Genomic DNA, 27,291 nt, shown 5'->3' on the forward strand with positions numbered 1-27,291 from the left:
TTCATCAATAATTTTGACTTCAATTTGGTTGTCCAAAATACTATCAGTCTTTGCTGATGAATGCCCTGATCTCTGGACAGTGAATTGGTTCAATGACATTGTTGTTTCGTCTCTTAATCACTTTTAATATATCTGAAAATGATGCATTAACCATGAATTTAACCGACTGTTTGTTTATAATTCAACTTTGCTCGGCCTTATTTTCTATTTCACTTGATTTGGAAATGTAAATAGAGAGAGAGAGAGAAAATAAATGCAGATTGGCGCTTGTAAGGACGGACTGTTGATAAGTACAGTCAATATCAACCTGACAATAACTGAAACCAAACCAGTCAGACTCAGGAAGTCTTGGGTGTAATAAGCAGGAAGAAAATCGCACATCATAACCATCAAACGAACAGAGGGTAAGCAGAACAGACCAGATGATATCACTATACATTTCCAGTTGGTTAGTTTTTGTTTTCTTAAAAAGGAAAATGTTTGGTTTTATAATACAGGATTCACTATGACCTAGGCAACGAAGTTGTGGGCACATACTGTTGTGGCGGGTTGAACTGGAATGTGCTTTGGAGATTGCTTATTGGCCCAGTAATGCATTTCATTGTTGTCCACATGATATAGTAATACCTCTACTCTGATGTAAAGTATTACTGCTCCAGACAATAAGCAGGAAGAAAATCGCACATCATAACCATCAAACGAACAGAGGGTAAGCAGAACAGACCAGATGATATCACTATACATTTCCAGTTGGTTAGTTTTTGTTTTCTTAAAAAGGAAAATGTTTGGTTTTATAATACAGGATTCACTATGACCTAGGCAACGAAGTTGTGGGCACATACTGTTGTGGCGGGTTGAACTGGAATGTGCTTTGGAGATTGCTTATTGGCCCAGTAATGCATTTCATTGTTGTCCACATGATATAGTAATACCTCTACTCTGATGTAAAGTATTACTGCTCCAGACGTCATGGCTTAGGAATTGTTCAACTGTTTTCTGTAATGCATTTGGCTACTCACCACTGTGGCTAATGATTGACAGAAGTTTTACAGTAACCAAGTTATTTATCAGGAAGAGACATATAAACCTCAACGTATCCAGACAGATTGGTATTTGTGCAATGAGACTGATCAGAGTAAATAATTGTACAGTTAATAAAGGACAAATCAAATAGAGAATAACACAATAATGTTGTTTTTTATACAACACTTGTTTTCAGTGTGGGTCTCAGGCTTTCAAGCTGCCCACTTGACAAAACTAGAAATATTGGTATGGCTGCATGCCAACCGTCAACATGACGTTAATAGCATGTGGCTAGACTGTGCACATACCTCTCTTTAGGCCAGGCCAGTCGAACAAAGTGTTCTTTTATCACGTGTCCATGTTATGTAAGATATCCGTAGATAACACATACCTAGAGAATGCAGTTTAAGATGGTGCCGTGTTCCAGGCCGACTGCATTGTGGACGCCTAGCTGCCAGATCTCACAACACATGGATTGGTATTTAACATATCAGCCAACCACATCTTATGATATAGCAATCTGATGCCCGAATACATAGTCAAGGACGTGGCACACAACCATTGGTTAATGCAATGTAATGCCTGAAATGTAGTTTGTCTGGAACGTGTCTATTATAAAAACAGTGGTGGCGTTGTGAGATCTGGCAGGCATCTGAAATATAGTCAGCCTGGGATGTGCAAAGCACTATTGATTGTATAAGTGCTGCCCTTTTAGAGAAAAACAACATATTTGTTCACCAAATTGATAGAACAAAAGCAAAGGGCACAGCTCCACTGCGTCAAAACTAGTTTTATTTAGAGTGGGACACCTGTGTTTGTCCCACTGTGTGTAAGAAATAATCAAATAAAGATCTCCCTGCTCCGGACCGAAACGTTGCTGCTATGGATTTATTCTGTAAAAGAAAGTGAGTTCTGAAAAGAGCAAAATTGCGCCCTTTAGTTCTGAAGTAATGATAGAGAGAAATAAATTGGTTATGAGTCTCAGTTTTACAGAGTTTAGTTCTCATCTGGTGGCCATGCTAATGTGTATGTTTCAGCTTGTCAACATGACACACTCCCTTATAGACCTTCTGGTTGTCCTGGAGATGAGTTGGTTCTTCTGTGACTCTGTAGGACTTCCCACCCATCCCAAGAGGCGATGTGACAGACATTGTTGAAATTATGTCGAAGGTCTACAATGATGAAGGATCCAACTGCATGTGCTGAGTAAAATCCGCTGTAATGGAACACAGGTGGGTTTTTGTCCTCTATGGGTACTGAAGAAGAGGTGGATACATGGGCGTATACACATGTTTATTCTACCTCCCGACAATACAACACCCTGCGTGTGCACGCCTGTCATCAAAATAAACAATGACTTCCTATTAATAGTATTGATTGCTAAACACTCGTGCTGGCTCAGCAGGCAGTTTCGCCACAGCAGAGGGATGGCACAAGCTTTCTTAATTTGGTCGTTCTTCCTGTCTTTATTTGTTTCAGTCTTTTATGTTGCGTCAACATCCCTCAATAAAGCCACAACGACATGTGACAGACACATGACACTCACGCACAAAACTAAGTTTTTGGACTGTACAAATGCTTGAACATTAAAAATCCTATTTTTCCTAACCTTACACCTAACCCTAACCCTAATCTTAATCCCAAAAACCTAAAATTAACCCTAAAGCTTAAAATAGCATTTGAACAAATTCACGACCTGAAAAATGTCCTGACTTGTTTTCTTTTCTTTTCAGGACATTATGGTGAAATGTTAGGACAATGAGGTCCTGATAATGTAGGAAAACAAGTACACACACACAAACACACTGAATAGCTCTTCTCTCTCTCTCAGCGGTGAGTGGAGCTGGAGAGCAGGTCTGAACGAGCATCAGTCCAGCTGTTCAGTGTGTGAGCAGGGGCTGAGAGACCCCGTCTCTTTTAACTGTGGACACAGAGTGTGCAGACAGTGCATCGGCAGCTACAGGGACCAGCCTGCTCCATCAGGAGACCCTGGCTGCCCCGAGTGTGGAAAGAGATCCAGAACACATTCTGAACCGAACCTACTACAACAACATGGTATTAGACACCAAGAAAGTAAGACACCTTTTTGAAAATTATGATAATTTTTCAGATTTATTTGTAAGAAAAAGTATCCTTAAAGTGTTTATGGCTCAAAATGATTGACCAAGTACATTTGGATCTACGTGCAATAAGAATGTTCACCACCAATTTTCAAGTCACTATGCCAATGTTGTTCTGTTTGATTGTCAATTAACAGAAGACCAGCATGTTGAGGAGCATAGAGTAGTTTCTATCCCAACCTCCATTAGAGCTCAGGATGGAAGCACTATCATCGCCCCATTCATCTACAACTCTACTGTAAGAGACATCATCATCACTGTGCCAAAAACAGGTGAACACTTTATCATTCTCACACAGTTGATGTCTGTATGAACAGATACCGGTTTTAGTGAAACATCTCAGGTCAGATGTTATGTTGTGTTGTGTTGTGCAGACCTGGGATAACTATAGTTTTAACTATGCTTTGTGGAAAGTAACTATTTTCCCTGGGGAACAAATAGTTACTTTGGAGGTGACTACAACTATTTGAATACAGTATTTGGCAGCCATCAAATCCTTTTTTTTTCAAATAACTTGCATATAATCAAATACTTTCAAATATTATTTGGTTTTCTGAGAGTTATTCAAAATACTTTCAGATATGATTAGTTTTTTTGAGACCTGCATTTGAACATCGAAGAAAAAAGTTGCCTTTAAGTTGAAACTCTATGTAAACTATATTTGACTACCTTACAGTAAGTATTTGAAAAGTTGGTATTTACAACTATTCTCTGCCCAGGTCAGATGGTAGCTGATGTGTTGTCAGTCGGTTGATTTACTTACTCCAGGATTCCATAAATTCATATTCAGAACTGTAGGATTCCTACAATAATTATCGTTTTTCTTTATTATTTCTAGAAGCCCCACATAGCTGTTCCACACAACAAGGGTAAGGCATCAAACATTGTATTTCTTGTAATTCAATCTACTGCCTATTCTCCATCAAGTGTTGCTACTGTTCTATATACTACTAAAGTATGGCCCTATACACTTTATTGTGCACATTCAATTTCCTGACACCTTATATCAATGATGATTGTCCTCTTTAGGAATAGAATGGTGGACTACTTTAACTCAGTCTCTGTCTTTTCTCTCTTTTGTTTCTCCAGTGAGTTGAGTATCAGTTCATTACGCCTGCCCCAGGCGTACCATACAACCTGGTATTTGACAGCACAAAAAAACAACACCACAGATTTAGGCATTTTCCCCAGATCTAATTCATTCAACTTAGCATAAATATATTTTGAGCTGGTGTTAATTCAAAATGGTGATATAAGTTTGAATCTCAGAATCAGTTAGCTGGAGCAATATACTCCACATGAATTTTTGTTATGAGACTTTGAGTGGCTTCTGAGTGACAGAGTAAACTTATTCAAAAGAGGGTTACAATAAGAGTAAGGTGCTTTACTTCATAACTTGAACTTCATTTTTTTGTTTACATTTCATTCTAGTGAATGATATTCTCAAGACATACAAAGCCAGTCTGAGGAAGAAGTTTGCATTGGTGTTAGAAGGCACTGCAGTAGATCAAACTCCCCTTAATAGGATTTACACACAGCTCTACATCACACAGGGAGAGTGTGAAGGGGTTAATAAAGAACATGAGGTTCGGCAGATTGAATATACATCCAGGAGAAAAACATCACCAGACACCCTTATCGACTGTAATAACATTTTTAAACAATCACATGGAGAAGAGGAACGCATAAGGACTGTGCTGACGAAGGGCATCGCTGGAATAGGAAAAACGGTCTCAGTGAAGAAGTTCATCGTCGACTGGGCAGAAGGACAAGCCAATCAAGATGTAGATTTCATATTTGTGCTTCCTTTCAGAGAGTTGAATCTGATTAAAAAACAATGCAGTCTTCATGGACTTTTAAATGGCTTTCACCCTGAACTTTCTGAGATAGAAGATGTAAAGAACTACACTGATGGTGAAGTTCTGTTCATCTTTGATGGTCTGGATGAAAGCAGACTTCCCTTGGATTTCCAGAACAACGAGACACTGTTTGATATGACACAGATCTCATCAGTAGACGAGTTGCTGACTAACCTCATCAAGGGGACTCTGTGTCCCAAAGCGCTCCTCTGGATAACCTCCAGACCAGCAGCAGCAAATCAGATTCCCCGCGACTTGGTCAGCCGGATTTCAGAAGTACGAGGATTCACTGACACGCAGAGAGAAGAATACTTTAAGAAGAGATTCGGTGAAGGGAAACTAGCCAACAAAATCATAACACATGTAAAGACATCAAGGAGCCTCCACATCATGTGCCACATACCAGTCTTCTGTTGGATCACTGCAAAGGTTCTAGAGGATGTGTTTTGTAGACAGAGAAATGAGAGAGGAGAGATCCTTACAACTCTGACTGAGATGTACGCTCGCCTCATGGTCATTCAGATAAACCTGGCAAATGAAAAGTATCAGGGGCAGAATGAGAGGGATAGACAGAAGATCTTGGCATCAAAGAAAATCTTCATTTTGAACCTGGCACGATTAGCATTTGAACAGCTGCAAGAGGGCAATATCATATTCGATGAGGAAGACCTGAGAAACTGTGGGATTGATGTTAGTGAAGCCTCAACATACTCAGAGTTTTGCACAGAATTCCTGAAAGAAGAGTGTGGGTTGTATTCAAAGGTGTACTGCTTTGTGCACCTGACCTTTCAGGAGTTCCTTGCTGCACTGCATGTCTTTCACTGCTGTGTGAGCAACAACATCAAGGCCCTTGAGTCTTTCCTGGAGAATACTTCTGCAGCGCTTCCCTTGCATGAGTTGCTGAAGATGATGGTGGACAAAGCCATGAATAGTCTAAATGGACACCTGGACCTATTCCTCCGCTTCCTTGTTGGCATAACACTGGATTCCAATCAGAGATTGTTGCAAGGCCTACTGCCAAAGACAAAGATCAGCTCAGAGACTGTTGAGGAGATTAGAAAATACCTCAAGAATCCTGGTGCACATCATGTGTCACCTGAAAGGTACATCAACCTTTTCCTCTGTTTGACTGAGATGAAGGACAATTCAGTTCAGGAGAATGTTCAGAAGTTCCTTGAGTCTGGAGAAGAACTGTCACCTGCTGACTGCTCAGCACTGGCCTATGTGCTTCTGATGTCAGAGGAGGTGCAGGATGAGTTTGACCTGGTGAAATACAACACATCAGAGGAGGGGCATGACAGACTGCTCCCAGCTGTAAGAAACTGCAGAAAGGCAATGTAAGGCTTCAGTCAAGACTAATCTCACACATACCAGAAAATTATGAAATCTGAATAATTCTAGTCCACATTTTTCATTATGTATGTATGGTGAGAGACCTAATAGCCCTAACCATTTGTGTGCGTTTGCTTTCATTTCACTTATATATAGATATTTTTTTATCAGAACAACAGGTTGCATGAGATCAAGTTATTATGAACCGATCCTACTCAGCAGACACCAAATAAAATAGGATTCAACAGTTTGCCATGGCCTGCACAACATCAGACTGAAATGATATGTTCTCTGTTTCTGCAGACTGTCTGGCTGTACTCTTTCAAATCAGGTCTGTGACACACTGGCCTCCGTTCTCCAATCTGCATACTCACCTCTGAGAGAGTTGGACCTGAGGAACAGTGAGCTGTTTGATGATGGAGAGTTTATACTTTTTGCTGGACTGGAGGATCCACACTGCAAACTGGAGACACTGAGGTCAGTACATTTGGAGACATCTTTATATCACCAAATCAAATTGTATTTGACACATGCGCCGAATACAACAGGTGTAGTCCTTACAGTGAAATGCTGAATTACAAGCCCTTAACCTACAATGCTTTAAGAAGTTTTAAGAAAACCAGAAACTGTAACATTGTTGGATTGTTTTGTTAAAAGACATAGTTTGGAACTTTATCTACTTCCCCAGAGTCAGATAATCTTGTGAATACCATTTATATGACTGTACAGTGTAAAGGAAGTTAGAGGCCAATGCTAACTACAGTAGCATTTGCTTGCCCTAAAGCTAGTTTCAAGTTAGCAATTGCGCTAACGCAAGTTGGCAACGTCCATCACACTGAACACAGAGACATAAAAATGGTTTACACAAGTACAACTGACTCTTGGGAAGTAGATAAAGGGCATCGTTGCCAATATCCCAAACAATCCCTTTGAGGTTAATTTTCAGAGCAAGCTCTAATGCATTCTGTTTTCGTTGATCATCTATTGTTGTCTTAAAAGTACACTGGTAGAAAATGGACGAACAATAATGCTAAAGATGATGTTTATGTTTTTGGGAAGTTCATCCCAGCCTGTTTCAATGGTATGTTCTCACATCTTTATAGACTTACTGGCTGTGGCATCACAGGGGAGTCTTGTGAAATATTGGTCTCTCTTAACCTATCTCTTATTGAGTTGGACCTGAGTTACAACAGACTGAAGGATTATGGAGTGAAGCTGCTTGCTGCTGGATTGTTGAGCCTACACTGTAAACTGGAGAAACTGAGGTCAGTCATTACTTTGTGATTTTCCTCTTTTTATGGCTACTTTTTTTTTTTTTACCTTTATTTAACCAGGCAAGTCAGTTAAGAACAAATTCTTATTTTCAATGACGGCCTAGGAACAGTGGGTTAACTGCCTGTTCAGGGGCAGAACGACAGATTTGTACCTTGTCAGCTCGGGGATTTGAACTTGAAACCTTCCGGTTACTAGTCCAACACTCTAACCACTAGGCTACCCTGCCGCCCCTTGTTGCCTAGTGTGTTGTAATATTATTATTTCTCTCATTTAGGCTGAATCGATGTTGTCTGACAGAAGACTGTTGTGAAGACTTGGCCTCAGCTCTCAGCTCAACCTCCTCTCACCTGAGAGAGCTGGACCTGAGTCACAATGACCTGCAGGATTCAGGAGTGAAGTTGCTCTCTGCTGGACTAGGCCAACAAATCTGTAGACTAGAGATACTGAGGTCAGTATTTACAAACATACTGTATATTACTATGGCTTGGATTCAATCAGATTGAGTGTTAACCAGCGTCAACCAGTGTTGGAGGTGTAACTGCAGTATGAGGTGACATATCGGTGAGCAGCTGCTCTTGTGTGTCACAAACCAGTCCCTTTCTTATATCCCTACTGTGTTAGATGTTCAAAATGGCGCTAGAAAGTGTAGGCTCTATCGATGTTAGAAATAATGACTCTCCAATGTCAAACCATTGATGTGAGGCTAATGCATGTTTTCATGTTCATTTAGATGGGGGATTTATGCATCAGTCTAATTTGAGTGTTTGTAACGCGGCTGCATGGGATTTGTCGGATTATAGTCAGGTGTGGTTTGGTTGTATCCAATGGCAGTGTCTGTGATCAGGTAACGCAATGAGCTGATTGTGGATTTGACAGCTCTAACGCAGTTCCACCTTTGACACTGCCAAAACAAAGCTATGCGTATGTCATTCTGATGTCATCTAGCCCTAGATCATAAAAACACCTTACTGTCTTTCTTGCTCTAACACTTGTCTTTCCTCACTTGCTCTGATTTCTCTGATAGATGTTTTAGAAAGTTTATACTTACAATGACTGTGATATGTGGTTCTCTTACCTACCCTATTTGAATGCTGGATAAGCGTGCCTGTGTCATGCCCTGACCTTAGAGATCCTTTATTCTCTATTTTGGTTAGGGTGGGCATTGTAGTTTATTTATTTCTAAGTTGGCTTGGTATGGTTCCCAATCGGAGGCAGCTGTCTATTGTTGTCTCTGATTGGGGATCATATTTAGGCAGACTTTTCCCACCTGTTTGGTGTGGGATCTTGTTTATGTATTGTTGCTTGTGAGCACTGCATAGCGTCACGTTAGTTTTTGTTCTGTATTGTTTTGGTAAGTTTCATTAATTAAACATTTGGAACTCTATGCACGCTGCGCCTTGGTCCATTTATTCATTAGACGATCATGACAGTCTGCTAAATAACCAACATGTAGATGTAAATGCTTTAACAGTAGTGTATCTCTGAAAAGAGCTCTCACCAGCCTCAGTCATGTTGTAAAACCCAGAATTGTTTTTCTCTGCAGGCTGTCATTCTGTAAAGTCACAGAGGAAGGCTGTGCTGTTCTGGCTTCAGCTCTGTGGTCAAACCCCTCCCACCTGAGAGAGTTGGACCTGAGCTTCAATCACCCAGGAGACTCAGGCGTGAAGCTTCTTTCTGCTAAACTGGAGGAGGCCCATTGTAATCTCAAGTTAGTGCAGTAAATCTGTGCCAATCTTTTCATTTGTATGCATATTTCTCTCCTATTTGAACCACAAGATTGAATTCTGACCTTCAGTAATTCCAATGGCAACACTTTACTTGATTCCTTGTCACTCACTCACTCACTCACTCACTCACTCACTCACTCACTCTCTGTTCCTCTGCCACAGTGTGGACCATAATGAAGAGATCTGGATAGAACCACAGCTGCTTAAGAAGTGTATGTATGTTTCTTTGTTTTAACATCTAATCTATTTTGGTCAATGTACTAAAAGAACACATTCATTATTCCTGTACATGTAGTGGAGGTAAGACACTTTAGTGATGAGGTAGTTCAGACCCACCCGTGACTTAAACACACGGACACATTGGGTTGATCCAGCTTATTTCCCCTCCTCTAAACCTCTCTTTTCATCCACAGATGCCTGTGAGCCCACTCTAGACCTAAACACAGTAAGCAGACTCCTATCTCTGTCTCAAGGAAACAGACAGGTGACAGGGGTTCGACAGCAGCACCTGTATCCTGACCACCCCGAAAGATTTGACTGTCCACAGGTGCTGTGTACAGAGGGTCTGAGTGGGCGCCATTACTGGGAGGCAGAGGTGAGTGGGCACTTGACTGTCATAGGAGTGGCATATAAAGGAATCAGCAGAAAAGGAAATGGTCGTGTCTGTAAGCTTGGATCCAATGGCAATTCCTGGTGTCTTGCCTGCTCTAAGTACCATGACTCTGCCGACTACAATAATGAAACCACTAAAATAACCTCCCCTCCAAAGCTATCTGAGAAAAACAAGAGAGTAGGAGTGTTTTTGGACCATCCTGCTGGAACTGTCTCCTTCTATGAGGTCTCCTCTGACACAATGACCCACCTTTACACTTTTCAGACCACATTCACTGAGCCCCTCTATCCAGCGTTTGGAATCCAGAGTACAAACTCCTCAGTGTCTTTTGGGGTTGCCAGTAATCCTGTAGAGGCTAAGAGGCCATCGGTGGAAGAATTTCAAGAAATGGGTGGTATTTCCTTAATTGGAGGAGTTCTTCATAAAGATCTTTTCCATTACAGAAATTGAAGAAGCACAAATGTTTCTCTATTGCTAATTTGACACAATGATTGTGGTAGATGTTTCAATCGTAAGGTGACCCTGAAGAAATCACAATAACATTCACGAGAGGGAAAAACGTATGCATTGTGAATTTTAGTTTTCTTGCAAGTGAAAAAACAACAGCACTACAGCACAGAGAAAGAGGATAAAAACGTGAAAGTCAACGTGAAAATGTGTTGATTACAACAAGATTTAAGAGCATGTTAAACCTTACAGCTTTAGGAAAATACCACCTACGGAACATAGTAGCTACTGTAGGGCACAGCTGGATTGAATAGGCGTAGGTTTCAGGTATAAATGACTTAATGCTAGAAGTAGAGGAATATTGTTGAGACCTAATTTCCAAGAGTATGTACAGTATTTACCTTCACCCACTGTTACCGGACGGAGCCACTATCCTCTATGTTCTCTTCTGTGAAAGAATAAGGTTCCTTGTTTGGATATTAAAATATGTCCCATCTAGGCTACTTTAGCTGAGTTTACACAGGCAGCCCAATTTTAATATTTTGACCAATCAGAACATTGCCAGTAATTGGACAAATGATTAGAATTGGACTGCCTTTGTAAACTTAGCCTAAGGCTCTGTGTTTTAAACTAGCTTAAATATTGTTAGAAATGATGCTCTAATGCTTTATTAAAGCTGTTTTTAAACATAATTGTCTAAACATTTATTTGCTTATTATTCCTATTGTTTCCGGATAGTATCAGGTAGAGATACAGGTAAATGCCGAAATAAAGGGAACACCAACATACACCAACAGCTTCAATGCACTTTGGCATAGATTCTAGTGTAACTCTATTGGAGGGATGAGACACCATTCTTCCACAAGAAATTCCATTATTTGATGTTTTGTTGATGGAAAACCCTGTCTCAAGGCCCCGCTCCAGAATCTCCCATAAGTGTTCAATTGGGTTGAGATCTGGTGACTAAAAAAGCCATGGCATATGGTTTAAATAATTTTCATGCTCATCAAACCATTCAGTGACCACTCATGCCCTGTGGATGGCAGCATTGTCATTCTATGGGGCAGAGCCATAGTAGCCAAAATAATGGCCTGCCCAGCATTTTTATACATGACCCTAAGCATGATGGGATGTTATTTGCTTAATTAACTCAGGAACTACACCTGTATGGAAGCACCTGCTTTCAATATACTTTGTATACCACATTTTCTCAATTGTTTTCATTATTTTGGCAGTTACCGCTATGTTTCCACAATCCCAATGTAACTTCTCAGTCCTTCACATTAGAGACCTTTGGCTTCATCTGCTGGCTTCTGGAAAATAAAGCATTGCCAAAACAATTATGTGTCACTTTTTATCTACAAATGCCTTTTCACAATTCATTAATTAATGAGAAGGTTTCTTGTCCATTGGTCACATCCGCCATGGCCCTGTTCACACTCAGGTCTGCACAACTGATATACAATGCATTTGACACAATGGTTGTCATTACAACTGATATTTTCTGCACACAAATGTTTACACAAGCATTGTGCAGTGTCTCCACAATGCTTGTGTAATTAATGTTGTGCAGAACAAAATTGTGGCAAGTGAGTTGTTCATCAGTTGTACAACTTGAATGTGCATAGGGTCAATGGCTTCAGAAGTGTTTGGAGTCAGACAGGTCTATCATTCCAGCCAGCCAGGGAGGGACGAAGAGTCCGAGGGTCCCCAGGAGACACACCAAGATGAACAACCACAGAAAGATCCGGTCTAGGACCATAGCCACGTACTTCCACTCCTGCTTCACCTGAATAATGACAGAAATCGTTTTTAGTTACTTCAAACACAAAATGAATCACTGTTGAAATTGATAGAATTTGTGTTCCTACGGTTCGGGTTGTTCAACATTTTTTTTTTTTTTTTTTTACCTTTATTTAACTAGGCAAGTCAGTTAAGAACAAATTCTCATTTTCAATGACGGCCTAGGAACAGTGGGTAACTGCCTGTTTAGGAGCAGAACGACAGATTTGTACCTTGTCAGCTCGGGGATTTGAACTTGCAACCTTCCGGTTACTAGTCCAACACTCTAACCACTAGGCTACCCTGCCGCACCATTGAAATACAGTATGCAGCATTGTGCTCTGAAATATATGGCATTGTGCGGCAAATGCCAAGTCCTGTATCCACTGGCATTCCTAACTGTAAAGCCCGATTGAGTTTTGTGCCATGTACCTTTTTTGATATATTTTAAATAATTATCCGTAGAAATAAACAATATGTCAGCATACAAATTGCTAAAACTGAGGGTGCCCTGACGCACCATATTCTCTATTTTCAGAGTGCAAATACTGTAGATAAACTGAAGGGGCCTGGGTCTGTGCTTATAGATCTGCCTCCTCAGTTTACATGTTAATGATGAGACCCTTGCTTACAGAGAAGTCGATATCCTCTGAACGGAGGTGGTCTGCGATGTACTGCACACCTTCCATGGCCATCTTCATGGACGGGGATAAGACGAGGAGCCGCTGGTCCTTGGTCATTGCTTTGGCTTCCTTGGCCAGGCCTGAGTGATACTTGCAGACAGCTGAGCAGCTCTGCTTCCTCTCCTCCATCAGGGATGGGTGTTGAGAGAGAGGCCGCTGCATGCCGTTACCCATGGAGGAGACTTCCTCATGCAGGCAGCAGTACTGGATGCTGCGCGAGCGACAGCGGATGCTGGTCTGGGGCTGCTCCCTCTCACCCAGGCCGTACTGTAAGCTGAGGGAACGCATCTTGGGCCTGGCCGCGTGGTGCTTGTCCCTGGGTGGGAAGAGAGGGTGGAGGAACAGAGAAGAGCAGCCTGGCTGGGACGAGGTGGTCGGCTCCTCTGGGAGGATGGAGTACTGGCTGGACTTGTCCAGGGGCTGCTGCTGTTGCTGGGGAAGCTTGGGGGGCAGGGAACCCTCCATGGGTCGGCCCAAGAAGAGAGAAGGGGAGCGGGCCAGGATCTCCTGGACCTCCAGCTCAGCCTCCAGCTCACCCCATAGCATGGCCCTCTTCTGCATGGCCTCCGCCAGCCTCTTCTTGTTGTCCTTGACCGCGGCAGGCCGCCGGATGAACAGGAATCCGGGGACAACGTCCAGGAAGACGCGGCGCACCCAGCGGGGCATGGTGTCCGTGCGCGGCGAGCGGTGGTGTACGTTGAGCACGAAGATGGTGATGCTGATGGAAAGGGTGACGAAGATCATGGTGAAGAGGAGGTACTCCCCGATGAGCGAGATAACCAGCGAGGTGGACGGGATGATCTCGGTAATAAGCAAGAGGAAGACGGTGAGAGACAGCAACACAGAGATACACAGGGTGATCTTCTCTCCACAGTCAGAGGGCAGATAGAACACCAGGACAGTCAGGCAGGAGATCAGCAGGCAGGGCACGATCAGATTAATGGTGTAGAACAGCGGTAGTCTCCGGATGATGAAGGAATAGGTGATGTCAGAGTAGACCTCGTGGCAGCACTCGTACTTCTTGATGTTGTAGTTGCCCACGGCGTCCACCAGCACCCACTCGCCACTTTCCCAGTAGTCCATCTGGTCCACATTGCCCGCCATGCTGATTAGGTCGATCTTGGTGCGGTCGTAGGTCCACGAGCCAAACTTCATGGTGCAGTTCTGCTGGTCGAAAGGGAAGAAGGTGACGTCGATGCTGCAGGAGGACTTGTAGATGGCCGGGGGAACCCACTTGATGCGCCCGTCGTGGAACAGGTGGGCCTTGGTCAGGTGGGTCACGGAGAAATCACCATCTGCACTAGAGATAAGAAGGCATGATAGAGCTTGATTGTATGTTAAGGAATGGCCTGACAGATTAGACAATAAAGATAAATTGCCCGTCCACTCTCATAGTTTTTTAGTCATCAATGGTAGAAAAGAGTGGCTGTGGCTATATATACAAACATTAAGTTTGTATTGCAGCATGTCCTAGTGAAGTCGAATTGCAGTGGGTTCGCCACATAAAAAAATACAATTTTATTTAGATATACCAGGGGTACGACACTTAGACTCTTAGTGGCGTGTATTCATGGATGCCAAGTGAAGCCAAGTGAAGTCGGGCTTCACTCAAAAATTGACATTGAAAAAAATAAGAAAATATACATTATTTTGTATCTTTCGTCTCTTTGTGTTTCATACATTTCCTTCAATTCGCAAGAGGCTGAATATATCTCACCGGGGAAAGCATCCAAGCGAATGAAACAGCGCTCCTCTGTCTCTGTATGTGTAGCTCATCTATGTCTATGATGTTGCCGCCAGTAGCATAGATTGCAAGGGAAGCCAACGAGCATTTGGCCTCCCTTGAATTTGTTTTATTTTAAAATAATAGCCAATCAGCGTTGAGCTAAACTGAGTGAGCTCAGGTGTGGATGGTCCTTCCATCTTTTAGCCATTGTAGTAGACTTAACATAGGTGAATAGATTATGTTGAAATGGTGCTGGAAAAGTGGAGGCAGGGCTTGTTTTCTTTGCGAGTTGCGGTAACTCTCCATGGTTCTAATCAATAGTTGTTTAGTAGTTAGAAAATGTTGGAAACTTTCTTGAACATGCTGTTGTCATGTAACTGTTTGTTGTGTGGACTTCACCAGACAGATGTTTCTCTCTGGTTTTGTGATGAAACAAAGGTGTGGTTGAATTTATTCTGCCACTGTGTCTTCTTATTGTCTCGGCCTTAGGTCTTACATCATGGTTACAAGGCATATGAACTAACAGGTTATAGAGCAAACAACGCAATTATCACAACACAGGTTGTAATATGGAATTTTTCTTGCTTGGCTTCTCCAGGGATTTTACCCATGCAACGCTATTGTTGACTGGCACTGTTGATTGGGCAGGATGATCTTAGAGTGGACTGGGTCAATCAGGTCACTTTAGGGATTATTCTATTTCAGAAATAATGATCTGCTGTGGTATTGCCGTATTATATTTCCATGACTATGTTGGTATAATAGTAAAATCTACCTGTACCTATCATCTAAGATCATAAGAGTTGGTATAAGAAAATATGAACTTTGAACTGTAAAATGGTTTGGTCCATTTCCTGTGAACTTGTTGCATTGTCCATTTTACTTCCTCTTTTTTTTTTAAATAGTTTTTTTCCCTCATCGATCTACACACAATACCCCATAATGACAAAGCAAAAACAAGTATTCAGACCCCTCACTCAGTATTCGTTGAAGCACCTTTGGCAGTGATTACAAACTTGAGTCTTCTTGGGTATGACGCTGCAAGCTTGGCACACCTGTATTTGGGGAGTTTTTCCCATTCTGCTCTGCAGATCCTCTCAAGCTCTGACAGTTTGGATGGGGAGCGTCTCTGCACAGCTATTTTCAGGTCTCTCCAGAGATGTTCGATCGGGTTCAAGTCCAGGCTCTGGCTGGGCCACTCAAGGACATTCAGACACTTGTCCCGAAGCCTCTCCTGCATTGTCTTGGCTGTGTGTTTCGGGTCGTAGTCCTGTTGGAAAGGCACCCTTCTCCCCAGTCTGAGGTCCTGAGTGCTCTGGAGCAGGTTTTCATCAAGGATCTCTCTGTACTTTGCTCCATTCATCTTTCCCTCGATCCTGACTATTCTCCCAGTCCCTGTTGCTGAAAAATATTCCCACAGCATGATGCTGCCACCACCATGCTTCACCGTAGGGATGGTGCCAGGTTTCCTCCAGACATGATGCTTGGAATTCAGGCCAAAGAGTTCAATCTTGGTTTCATTAGACCAGAGAATCTTGATTCTCATGGTCTGAGAGTCCTTTAGATGCCTTTTGTCAAACTCCAAGCGGGATGTCATTAGCCTTTTACTGAGAAGTGGCTTCCATCTGTTGCAGAAATGGTTGTCCTTCTGTAAGGTTCCCCCATCTCAACAGAGGAACTCTAGAGCTCTGTCAGAGTGACCATCAGGTTATTGGTCACCACCCTGACCAAGGCTCTTCTTCCCCAATTGCTCAGTTTGGCACAGGTGGACTCCAATCAAGTTGTAGAAACATCTGAAGGATGATGAATGGAAACAGGATGTATCTGAGCTCCATTCTGAGTCTCATATCAAAGGGTCTGAAATCTTCTGGAAACAGGTTTTTCCTGTTTTTTATTTGAATACATTTGCAGAAAAATAAATGAACCTGTTTTCGCTTTGTCATTATGGGGTATTGTGTGTAGATTCCTGAATCATTTGTTTTATTTAATAAATTTTAGATGAAGTCTGTAATGTAACAAAATGTGGAAAAAGTCAACGGTCCTGAATACTTTGAAGGCACTGTATATAATTTGTTTGACATAACATATTGTGTCTGTAGCTCTATTGATCTGAGTAATTAGGGGGAAAAGAAAAGTGTTACATTCCTCTCAGTTCTCCCTTACTATTCATCAGGCAGTTTAGACACATGAAACTAATGCCTGTTATTTCTATATATAAAAACTCAAATCCATCCAGACAGAAGTCCATCCTGTACTCTACACACAACACAGAAGGGAACTATTAAACAACTTTTAAAGGTAAGGAATCATGTAAGTAATTTCCTAATATGGGTGAACATTTAGGACATGTTTCAAAGTATATACTTAGCATGCATACTTAGCATTAAAACGTAACATACTTGTTGTAAAGAACTATATCTGGTCTCCAGATTAGATGGGATGGGATGTGCATGGAGGTGACATTCTCGTATTCCTTTGGATTCCAGCAGAGCTTGTAGTCATTCCACTCCTGGAGGAAACAGACCAATAGAAACTCAGTGAGAGCAGATCACACTACAGATACAATAGATCATTCAGACACAGAAACGTTGTGTCATTTTGATTGGACTCACATGTTTCACCCAGACATTGGTGATCATCATTTGATTTTTCTCATCCTGATTTTGAGAAAAGACAAACAGTATAAAGATGGTTGATGATGGTATGCACCTACTCATTGTAGTATCTGCATAGACAGGCTGGGATTCAGTGAACCCTGTCATAACGATGTTTTCAAAGTGTGTTAGTTCTGACCATGCACTCAAACAGTACAGTCCAGAACCACTGTTTGATTTTATTTGATCTCAAGAAAAAGAGCTACTGTGTAAATGCAGATTTGACTGAATCGACCATTAGTATTCTCCAAACAATAATTTGTAAATTAAAATGAACATTTTTGGCACTCAGGCATATGCATGGCTTTGAAGGATTTTAAGTTTTATTTCCTCCTCACCACGTCAATGAGCTGGGCAATGGACAACCCAAAGTGCACATGCACCACATCAGAGACATTGGCCACAGGGCGTGCCAGTTTGTTGTAATGGCTGAACAGAGTCCTCAGTAGCCTGTCCTCTGCCTGAGCCCGCACCCTGGGGTGGCTACACACTGGAGGAGGAGGAGGAGGAAGGGGGAAGGAAGGGGAGGAGGAAGGGGGAAGGAAGGGGAGGAGGAAGGGGGAAGGAAGGGGAGGAGGAAGGGGGAAGGAAGGGGAGGAGGAAGGGGGAAGGAAGGGGAGGAGGAAGGGGGAAGGAAGGGGAGGAGGAAGGGGGAAGGAAGGGGAGGAGGAAGGGGGAAGGAAGGGGAGGAGGAAGGGGGAAGGAAGGGGAGGAGGAAGGGGGAAGGAAGGGGAGGAGGAAGTGGGGAACAGAATCATAGTTAACCTCAAATGTTCCCAACATATTACTGTAATGTTCCACATTGGGCTATTCCCTAGAAATATACCCATGTGCAGTACATATACCTTTTAAACAGGACACTAAAATGCTGATTCCATGTATGAGGAACCCAAAGTGTGTGACCATAAATACTTAACTACAGATACTGTTATCATCAAATAAAATAACATTATTATTTTACTGAATTTAGATTATTAAATGTACTCTAAACTTCAAAATGTAATTAGCAGTCCTTACAATGTTCACTATCCATTGTTCACAAAAGTAGATGCATCCAACTATTTGGCAGCATGATTTCTTAAATTGTTATACAGTAAATCACCTGTATACTAAACACAAGACTGAAAGTGGAATACACATTAATTCAAACTTTAAGTACTTTGTACAATATATTTGTGTGCATCACAATTATCATAAGGATATCAACAACACATTAGTTTAAAAGGGACTGACCTTGAAAGGGAAGAAGAGACATTAAAATTCCTACAAGAGGATAACACTTGACCGAAGACATTTTCTTGACTATGTGAAATTCTTCTTCTACCCAGATTTGAAAACTCTTTCATCTGCTTGCGTCCACTGTTGTCATAAAACAATTACATGTTCACCTTCTGTGCTCTTTCTTCATGTTCATGATGCATTTAAATCTCTTTTCGCTCTGCGTAAAAAAAAAGAGCAAAAGGTTGTCATGTCCCTTTTGTATGTTGATTTGTTTCTGCCGACATTCCTCTGGAATCCAACCTCCTCTTTAGCACAACATCCTTGGCTGCAGGTTGCACAAAAAATGGACTTCCACCGTCTGTTTCCCTTTGTGCCACCACGCTGTCAGATGGTTCTGTCTCTCTCTGTCCTCTTTAGAAGGTACTGCCTTTCACTCAAACACAAGACAAATGCTGCCAGTCCCTGTCCTCTTTCAACCCAGGACACTTAACCCTAAGGCACTTACACTCTCACTTCAAATGGGTTGGTACATTGTACTGTATTGTATGCGTTCCCTTAGAATGTGTTTTATCTCTCCATACAATACATATTCATATTTGAAAACATAGATTTTTTTAAGTACATGGAAAATTGTATATAAAAAAATATAACATTAGATCATGTATTCAGCAAACGTATTTCCCAGGTAAAAATGGAACTTATATGGACTTTTTTGTCCATCTTTGCCATCGTGTACAAGATCATCGAGACTGAAAAATGTGCTACTGTACATCAACAATTAGTTATGGCACTAAGTTAAGGCATGTGATTTATTGTCATGATAGGAGTCATGCATATACATTATTATAATATATCAAGCCTTTCCCTCAGAAAAACAGTGGCGTACTAAAGTATTTAGTTCGGAGCTTTAGGTGAAAACATCACCGATGAATAAGGAAAACCAGCTTTGTTTCTCTCAGAGAAGAGGAAGAATGACTAACACCTCCATTTTGTGACACTAGCTACAGCCTGAGAGTGTGAAATGTCCTCTGGTTTCCCTGGTGATTCTTCACCTCTTGGGTTTGGTCGAGAAAACAACACATCTGCACGCACCTACCTGTACGCTTCTCTGAAAGTGTGGGCATTTTTTGTTCAGAAAATGAAATGTGTAGAACAGGCATGTATTATGAAATTGTTGATAATATTCAACATGTATTATTCTTAAATGTATTGAGAATACTTGGGATATTGCAAAACATATATACATACAGTTGAAGTCGGATGTTTACATACACCTTAGCCAAATACATTTAAACTCAGTTTTTCACAATTCCTGACATTTAATCCTAGTAAATATTCCCTGTCTTAGGTCAGTTAGGATCACCACATTATTTTAAGAATTTGAAATGTCAGAATAGTAGTAGAGAGAATGATTTATTTCAGCTTTTATTTCTTTCATCACATTCCCAGTGGGTCAGAAGTTGACATGCACTCTATTAGTATTTGGTAGCATTGCCTTTAAATTGTTTAAGTTGGGTCAAACGTTTTGGGTAGCTTTCCACAAGCTTCCCACAATAAGTTGGGTGAATTTTGGCCCATTCCTCCTGAAAGAGCTGGTGTAACTGAGTCAGATTTGTAGGCCTCCTTGCTTGCACACGCTTTTTCAGTTCTGCCCACAAATTTTCTATAGGATTGAGATCAGGGCTTTGTGATGGCCACTCCAATACCTTGACTTTGTTGTCCTTAATCCATTTTTCCACAACTTTGGAAGTATGCTTGGGGTCATTGTCCATTTGGAAGACCCATTTGTGACCAAGCTGTAACTTCCTGACTAATGTCTTGAGATGTTGCTTCAACATATCCACATCATTTTCCTTCCTCATGTAGCCATCTATTTTGTGAAGTACACCAGTCCCTCCTGCAGAAAAGAACCCCCACAACATGATGCTGCCACCCCCGTGCTTCACAGTTGGGATGGTGTTCTTCGGCTTGCAAGCCTCCCCCTTTTTCCTCCAAACAAAACAATGGTCATTATGGCCAAACAGTTTATATTGTTGTTTCATCAGACCAGACCATTCTCCAAAAAGTACGATCTTTGTCCCCATGTGCAGTTGCAAACCGTTGTCAGGCTTTTTATGGCGGTTTTGGAGCAGTGGCTTCTTCCTTACTAAGCGGCCTTTCAGGTTATGTCGATATAGCACTCGTTTTACTGTGGATATAGATACTTTTGTACCTGTTTCCTCCAGCATCTTCACAATAACTTTTGCTGTTGTTCTGGGTTTGATTTGCACTTTTCGCACCAAAGTACGTTCTTCTCTAGGAGACAGAATGCGTCTCCTTCCTGAGCGGTATGATGGCTGTGTGGTTCCATGGTGTTTATACTTGCGTACTATTGTTTGTACAGATGAACGTGGTACCTTCAGGCATTTGGAAATTGCTCCCAAGGATGAACCAGCCTTGTGGAGGTCTATCATTTTCTTTCTGAGGTCTTGGCTGATTTCATTTGATTTTCCCATGATGTCAAGCAAAGAGGCATTGAGTTTGAAGGTAGGCCTTGAAATACATCCACATTTACATCTCCAATTGACTCAAATGATGTCAATTAGCCTATCAGAAGCTTCTAAAGCCATGACATCATTTTCTGGAATTTTCCAAGCTGTTTAAAGGCAAAGTCAACTTAGTGTATGTAAACTTCTGACCCACTGGAATTGGGATACAGTGAATTATAAGTGAAATAATCTGAGTGTAAACAACTGTTTGAAAAATTACTTGTGTCATGCACAAAGTAGATGTCCTAACAGACTTGCCAAAACTATAGTTTGATAACAAGACATTTGTGAAGTGGTTGAAAAACGAGTTTTAATAACTCCAACATAAGTGTATGTAAACTTCAGACTTCAACTGTACATCAATTGAACATGTAGTGTTTTTTTAAAAGTTAACCAAACTATCAATGCTAGCACTTGTACACTGTGGGTAGTCAAGCAGAACAATACCTGAGAGGAGGGGAAATAATTATTCTTAGAAGACTAGACAGCATTCCACCCATGGGATGTCAGAATTAGCAGAGCAGAAACCAAAATATCGATGAGTCCACTCTACCAAGGCATCTGGGGAGCAGCGGCAGTTTGACTTCCAAGGACACGCTAGAGTGCTTTTCCTCTAAGCTGTTCCACTCATAACAACCCCCACCTACCCACACACATCGAGAAAAATCTATCATTTGCTTTACTGTATGTTGCAAGTGTGTCAAAGTGCACCATTTTCAGTTCAAAACAGACCATTTTGTTTAAGATGTGGGTCACTTTTGTGTCATATATATACTGCAAATGTGGCTTCCTACTGCATGTGACTGAAAGTCCTACTGAAGGATGGTATTTTCCAGAGTGGTCACAAGTGCATACGTGTTTAAAAAATAAATACATTTAAAGTGCATTTACGTGTATACAGATGATTCATGTTGGCATGTCTTTACATCTTATTTACTCTCTGCCTCCCAATGGTCATTGGCTTAACATGGATGGCCGTGTAGTTTTAGTCTATTCTGCATCACTGCACCACTGTGTGTGTGTGTGTGTGTGTGTGTGTGTGTGTGTGTGTGTGTGTGTGTGTGTGTGTGTTGGTGGGGGGAGGGGGGTTAACAAATCTAAAAAACAAGCTGCTTGTGGTTAATGTAGAATGGTAATTTCTGCATAAAGTAATTCTGAGAATTGTTAATCATAAGACAACACAGAATGCAATGTATTTGACAGAAAACAAGTATTTGAAAGCAAGCCTGGTGACAGTGAAAGAATGGGCCAAGTTGTTTGTGTTATTGGGTGTTATTAATTTAGCAAAGCCGTGGACATTTAGCTGTAATTCTTTTGCCAGTTTCTCTTAATAGCATTTATACCTGATGCAAATACATAAATACACATGTAGCTACACTACATGGCTTCCCCGAGTAGCTGCATTCTCAAATGTGCAGGACAAGATTTATAACATGACGAAAATGCAGACACTAAGGGCTCCATTTGAACACACCTAACACAAGTAAATAATGTAAATCTAAGAGCTGGCAGTAGTGCTATAGGTTGGGTTTTCACAATCGGAATTATGGGAGCAGTAACTGGTGGTGGCACGAAAGGGCTGGGTTTTGATGATTAAACAAGTTGAATGTGTGTCGAGGCTTGACCCCTCACTGGCCAATCAGAATGTGCGCCACGGTTAAATATGGTGCCTTCAGAAAGTATTCATACCCCTTGACTTTTTACACATTTTGTTGTGTCACAGCCTGAATTCAAAATTGATTTTTTTTTTTTATCTCACCCATCTACACACAATAGCCCATAATGACAAAGTGAAAACATGTTTCGAATTATTTAGCAAAGTTTTGCTAATTAAATATGGAAATATCTAATTTACATACAGTACCAGTCAAATGTTTGGACACACCTACTCCTTCAAGGGGATTTCTTTATTTGTACTATTTTCTAAATGGTAGAATAATAGTGAAGACATCAAAACTATAAAATAACCCATACGGAATCATGCAGTAACCAAAGAAGTGTTAAACAAATCAAAATATATTTTACATCTGAGATTCTTCAACTTGATGACAGCGTTGCACACTCTTGGCATTGTCTCAACCAGCTTCATGAGGTAGTCACCTGGAATGCATTTCGACTACCACTTTGAAGATGCAAATTCTTTTTTTATTGTGAAACAAACAAGAAATAAGACACACAAAAAAAAAACTTGAGCGTGTATAACTATTCCCCCCCCCAAAATTCAATACTTTGTAGAGCCACCTTTTGCAGCAATTACCACTGCAAGTCTCTTGGGTATGTCTCTATAAGCTTGGCACATCTAGCCATGTGAAGTGTTGGTCCCCTGTTTCATGATCTAAAATAAAAGATCCCACACAAATTGCTTATTTCTCTCGAATTCTGTGCACAAATGTATTTACATCCCTGTAAGTGAAAATGTATCTTTTGCCAAGTTAATCCATCCACCTGACATATGTGGCAGATCAAGATTAAACAGCATGATGTGTGTGTTATGCATTTGTGTTTTGTTTGTTGTTTTGTTTCCTGTTTGAATCCCAGTAAGAGTAAGCATTGCTGAGGCAGCGACAAATTGGGGATCCCAATAAATACAATAAATATATCTACTCCTCCCACCTCAGCGCAAATCAGGTGATGGTAGACAGGTTATTTGCCGAACCTGGCGTAAATGCTGGAAAATGACAGGGTGCCAGTTTTTACATGACAACATTTCAAACTAACGTTGTTTGAAACTTTCGTCTTCTTAGCACCAGCCAAAAATGGAGCCCTAGGTTGAGGATAATAAAAATGTGTCATCCAAACCGCTGAGATCCAGCAATCTAAGCATTTTTACACACTCCTCCCGTTGCTTATTCATGCGCTTCTCCACCCTTTTGTGGTCTACTTGTGTGTCTGTACTGACATGTATGTGTAACTGATAGATGCACACATACTCACTACATGTTAATGTTTTTAAATATATGTCAATTGTAAAGGCTTTTGTCTCTAATGTATTTTTTGTTAAGTGTCGGACCCCAGTACGACTAGCTGTCGCCATTGGCTTCGGCTAATGGTGATCCCAATAAATCAAAATGCATTTCCCAAAAGCTTTACAGCTAACGTCAAATAGTAGAGCTTAGCTAAGAATGAAGGAGAGGAAGAAAAGAGCTAGTGATTGGTGGTCTGATATCAAGTCATCTCTGTTCCCTTTCACAATAGTAAGGGAGGGTCAGAAGTTGTATAAGAGGTGTGATAGAGAGTACATAAGAACCATGTAACATCTCCCAGCGAATGAGAAATGCATCAGTTATCCATATCTCAGACGTTCAAGCAGATGATGGAGGTTACTATTTTCGATGGTGAGCAATGCCTTGCTTTCAGAAGATCAGAGCTAAGAGTTTGTGTGACACATCAGAACATCTTTTCAAGTTTGGGTGAGAAGGTAATTTTACCTTACTACACAAGACAACTGAATGGACAGTTTGCATGGAAGCTATGGGTTTATCAAAGATTCACAAAAATAATTTTACCAACCTCCGCTCAGTCCAGAGGGAATAGCAGTGAACAGCATATACTGTACTTGCTCAATGCCAGCTGCTCTTCGAATTACTCCCTGTTACGCACGCCTCTTGGAGGGAACGCAACACCCTGCCACTCAACTCCCCATGGAGTGAAAAGAGGTATGGGATTGCGGGTGACAAAGGATGACAAAGGCAAAGAATTTTACCATTAACAGGGAATTTATTCCTTCACACGGTAATATGGGGGAAAGGGGCTGATGGAACCAAAGCAAAGAAAGTTAAAGAACCCCCTTTCCTACCTTACCTACCCACAACTTACCTAACTAGCACCAACTGGCGCACTAAACAAAATACAGGGGATGGCCTTTCCAGGTCTTACCTAGTGTGCATAGACAGAGTACATACTACGGGTATATGTATGCCCGCAGGCCTCTAGCCTAAGCACTCCCAAGGTGCCTTCCCCTTCCCCTCCAGGAACACATGAAACAGAAAAATACAAACAATTTAAATAATTAAAAACACTGCGTCCTATTGACACACACACCTCAGAAGTAGCGGCTACAAAATACTTAACAAAACCTGTCTCTGAGAAACAGCCAAGCCACTCTCCCTGAACACCAAACAATACTGGGGCATACCCAGAAGCTCTCTCTCTGAGCAACAGCCAACAGCCAAGCCACTCTCCCTGAACAGCAAACAATACTGGGGCATACCCAGAAGCACTCTCCCTGAACAGCAAACAATACTGGGGCATACCCAGAAGCTCTCTCTCTGAGCAACAGCCAAGCTACTCTCCCTGAACAGCAAACAATACTGGGGCATACCCAGAAGCTCTCTCTCTGAACAACAGCCAAGCCACTCTCCCTGAACACCAAACAATACTGGGGCATACCCAGAAGCTCTCTCTCTGAGCAACAGCCAAGCCACTCTCCCCGAACAGCAAACAATACTGGGGCATACCCAGAAGCTCTCTCCCTGAACAGCAAACAATACTGGGGCATACCCAGAAGCTCTCTCCCTGAACACCAAACAATACTGGGGCATACCCAGAAGCTGGAGAAGGAGTCTGTAATGGCAGACAGCTGTATCCTCTGAGGAGAGGGTATGGTAAGCTACAATTAACAGATACTGGGGAACGTAACAATCCCTAATTAACAACAAATCACTCGGGGGGAAACTAATGCATTTCAAGGACATTAATAAGACAATATAACCTATTTTCCTATGTTCAGCTAGACCCCATGCATCTGACATTCTCATGAGGTGACTGTGCTCTCTTGAAGTGTGATCCCAACGGAACAAATAACTACAGAGTGCAGTGGTATCAGAGAGGTCTGGAGGAGGAGGATAATGGTGACGGAGGGGGGATGGCAGCCATTTTCCCGGACTCCTAACAAACTGTGTTATTTTGTGTGTTTTTTCGCATTGTTTGTATCTTATTTTGTACATAATTTTGCTGCTACCACCTCTTATGCCTGAAAAGAGCTTATGGATATCAGAACAGCGATTACTCACCTCAAACCGGACAAAGATTTTTCTGTAATGAGTCAAAGGATATAAGCAAAGGATATACTGCTTCTCTGAGACCAGGCCCAAATCCGCGAATTACGTGGATTCACAACCTCACCTTGGAGGACAATGGTGTGTTCTGTTGCAGAGTTTGGGCCGATAGGAAAAACATGTATAGGAGAATACCTTCATTGTACTGCGTCTCAAGAACAAGCAGGCTTACTCCTGATCTTACCTAAACACCGATCTTACCTAAACATTGATCTTACCTAAACACCGATCTTACCTAAACACCGATCTCACCTAAACACCGATCTCACCTAAACACCAATCTTACCTAAACACCGATCTCACCTAAACACCGATCTCACCTAAACACCGATCTCACCTAAACACCGATCTCACCTAAACACAGATCTCACCTAAACACCGATCTCACCTAAACACCGATCTTACCTAAACACCGATCTCACCTAAAGACTTGACCTTTCCCATATTTACCTTTCCTATTCATTAGGAACACCTGCTCTTTCTATTGCATAGACTGACCAGGTGGATCCAGTGTAGATGAAGGGGACGAGACAGGTTAAATAAGGACTTTTAAGCCTTGAGACAATAGAGACATTAATTGTGTATGTTTACCATTCAGAGGGTGTATGGGCAAGACAACATATTTGTGCCTTTGAACGGGGTATGGCAGTAGGTGCCACCCAAAGAATTGGATTGCATTGGATTCAAAGCATTGGATTCAACATGGGTCAGCGTCCCTGTGGAATGCTTTTGACAACTTGTAGAGTCCATGTTAGGTAGGTGTTCCTAAATGTTTTGTACACTCAGTATATATCAGTCTTTAAATGCATTGATAATCATTTTCAGGTTTTATTTTGCCAAATGTCAAATAACAATTGATTGTGTAAATTACTAGAGGGAATAATGTGAAAAATATTACCAGCCTGTCACTATATCTCCTCCTTCAGCCCTAGATCTTAATGAGTTTTACATGATAAGTATGCAGTGATATAGAGAACAATATGGAAAGTAGTTGTAAGAGAAACCACTGGCATGGTAAATCTGATAATATAAGTCATATATGAGTTTGTCCCAATATTAATTTATGTCCTATATATCTAATTGGGTGTGTGTGGGTCTTTCTGTGTGTGTGTGTGTGTGTGTTTGTTTCTAGGAGAAAGGGGAGGTAAGACCACAAACACTTTTCAGCAATGTGTGTGTGTGTGTGTGTGTGTGTTTATGCAGTGCCTCCAGCATATGTGAGGACCCGGTGTCCTTCAGATCCT

General features: G+C 41.5%; 2 protein-coding genes across 4 annotated transcripts; one reads left to right on the forward strand and one right to left on the reverse strand.

The window, feature by feature from the left end:
- Positions 1-331: 331 nt before the first annotated feature.
- On the forward strand, positions 332-11,736 carry LOC109891415 (NACHT, LRR and PYD domains-containing protein 12). 3 transcript variants are annotated; one of them, XM_020483925.2, is made up of 13 exons: positions 332-404; positions 622-709; positions 2,137-2,255; positions 2,855-3,096; positions 3,281-3,415; positions 3,982-4,011; positions 4,575-6,339; positions 6,638-6,811; positions 7,438-7,599; positions 7,884-8,057; positions 9,153-9,317; positions 9,499-9,548; positions 9,750-11,736. In XM_020483925.2, exons 3-13 carry the CDS (start codon positions 2,245-2,247, stop codon positions 10,397-10,399), a joined length of 3,558 nt encoding a protein of 1,185 aa, XP_020339514.1. In that variant the 5' UTR covers positions 332-404; positions 622-709; positions 2,137-2,244; the 3' UTR covers positions 10,400-11,736. The 3 variants fall into 3 exon arrangements, with proteins under 3 accessions (XP_020339514.1, XP_031681532.1, XP_020339515.1); XM_031825672.1 differs by having other exon boundaries at positions 352-709; positions 9,750-9,931; positions 10,214-11,736; XM_020483926.2 differs by having other exon boundaries at positions 353-709.
- Positions 11,737-12,035: 299 nt separating this feature from the next.
- LOC109891653 (neuronal acetylcholine receptor subunit alpha-4-like) lies at positions 12,036-19,586 on the reverse strand. Its single transcript, XM_031823916.1, has 5 exons — positions 19,559-19,586; positions 17,580-17,731; positions 16,987-17,096; positions 12,811-14,161; positions 12,036-12,185 (listed from the first exon to the last, which is right to left on the reverse strand). Exons 1-5 carry the CDS (start codon positions 19,584-19,586, stop codon positions 12,036-12,038), a joined length of 1,791 nt encoding a protein of 596 aa, XP_031679776.1.
- Positions 19,587-27,291: the final 7,705 nt, after the last annotated feature.

Source organism: Oncorhynchus kisutch, linkage group LG5 (assembly GCF_002021735.2).
Source record: "Oncorhynchus kisutch isolate 150728-3 linkage group LG5, Okis_V2, whole genome shotgun sequence".
Lineage (NCBI taxonomy): Eukaryota > Metazoa > Chordata > Actinopteri > Salmoniformes > Salmonidae > Oncorhynchus > Oncorhynchus kisutch.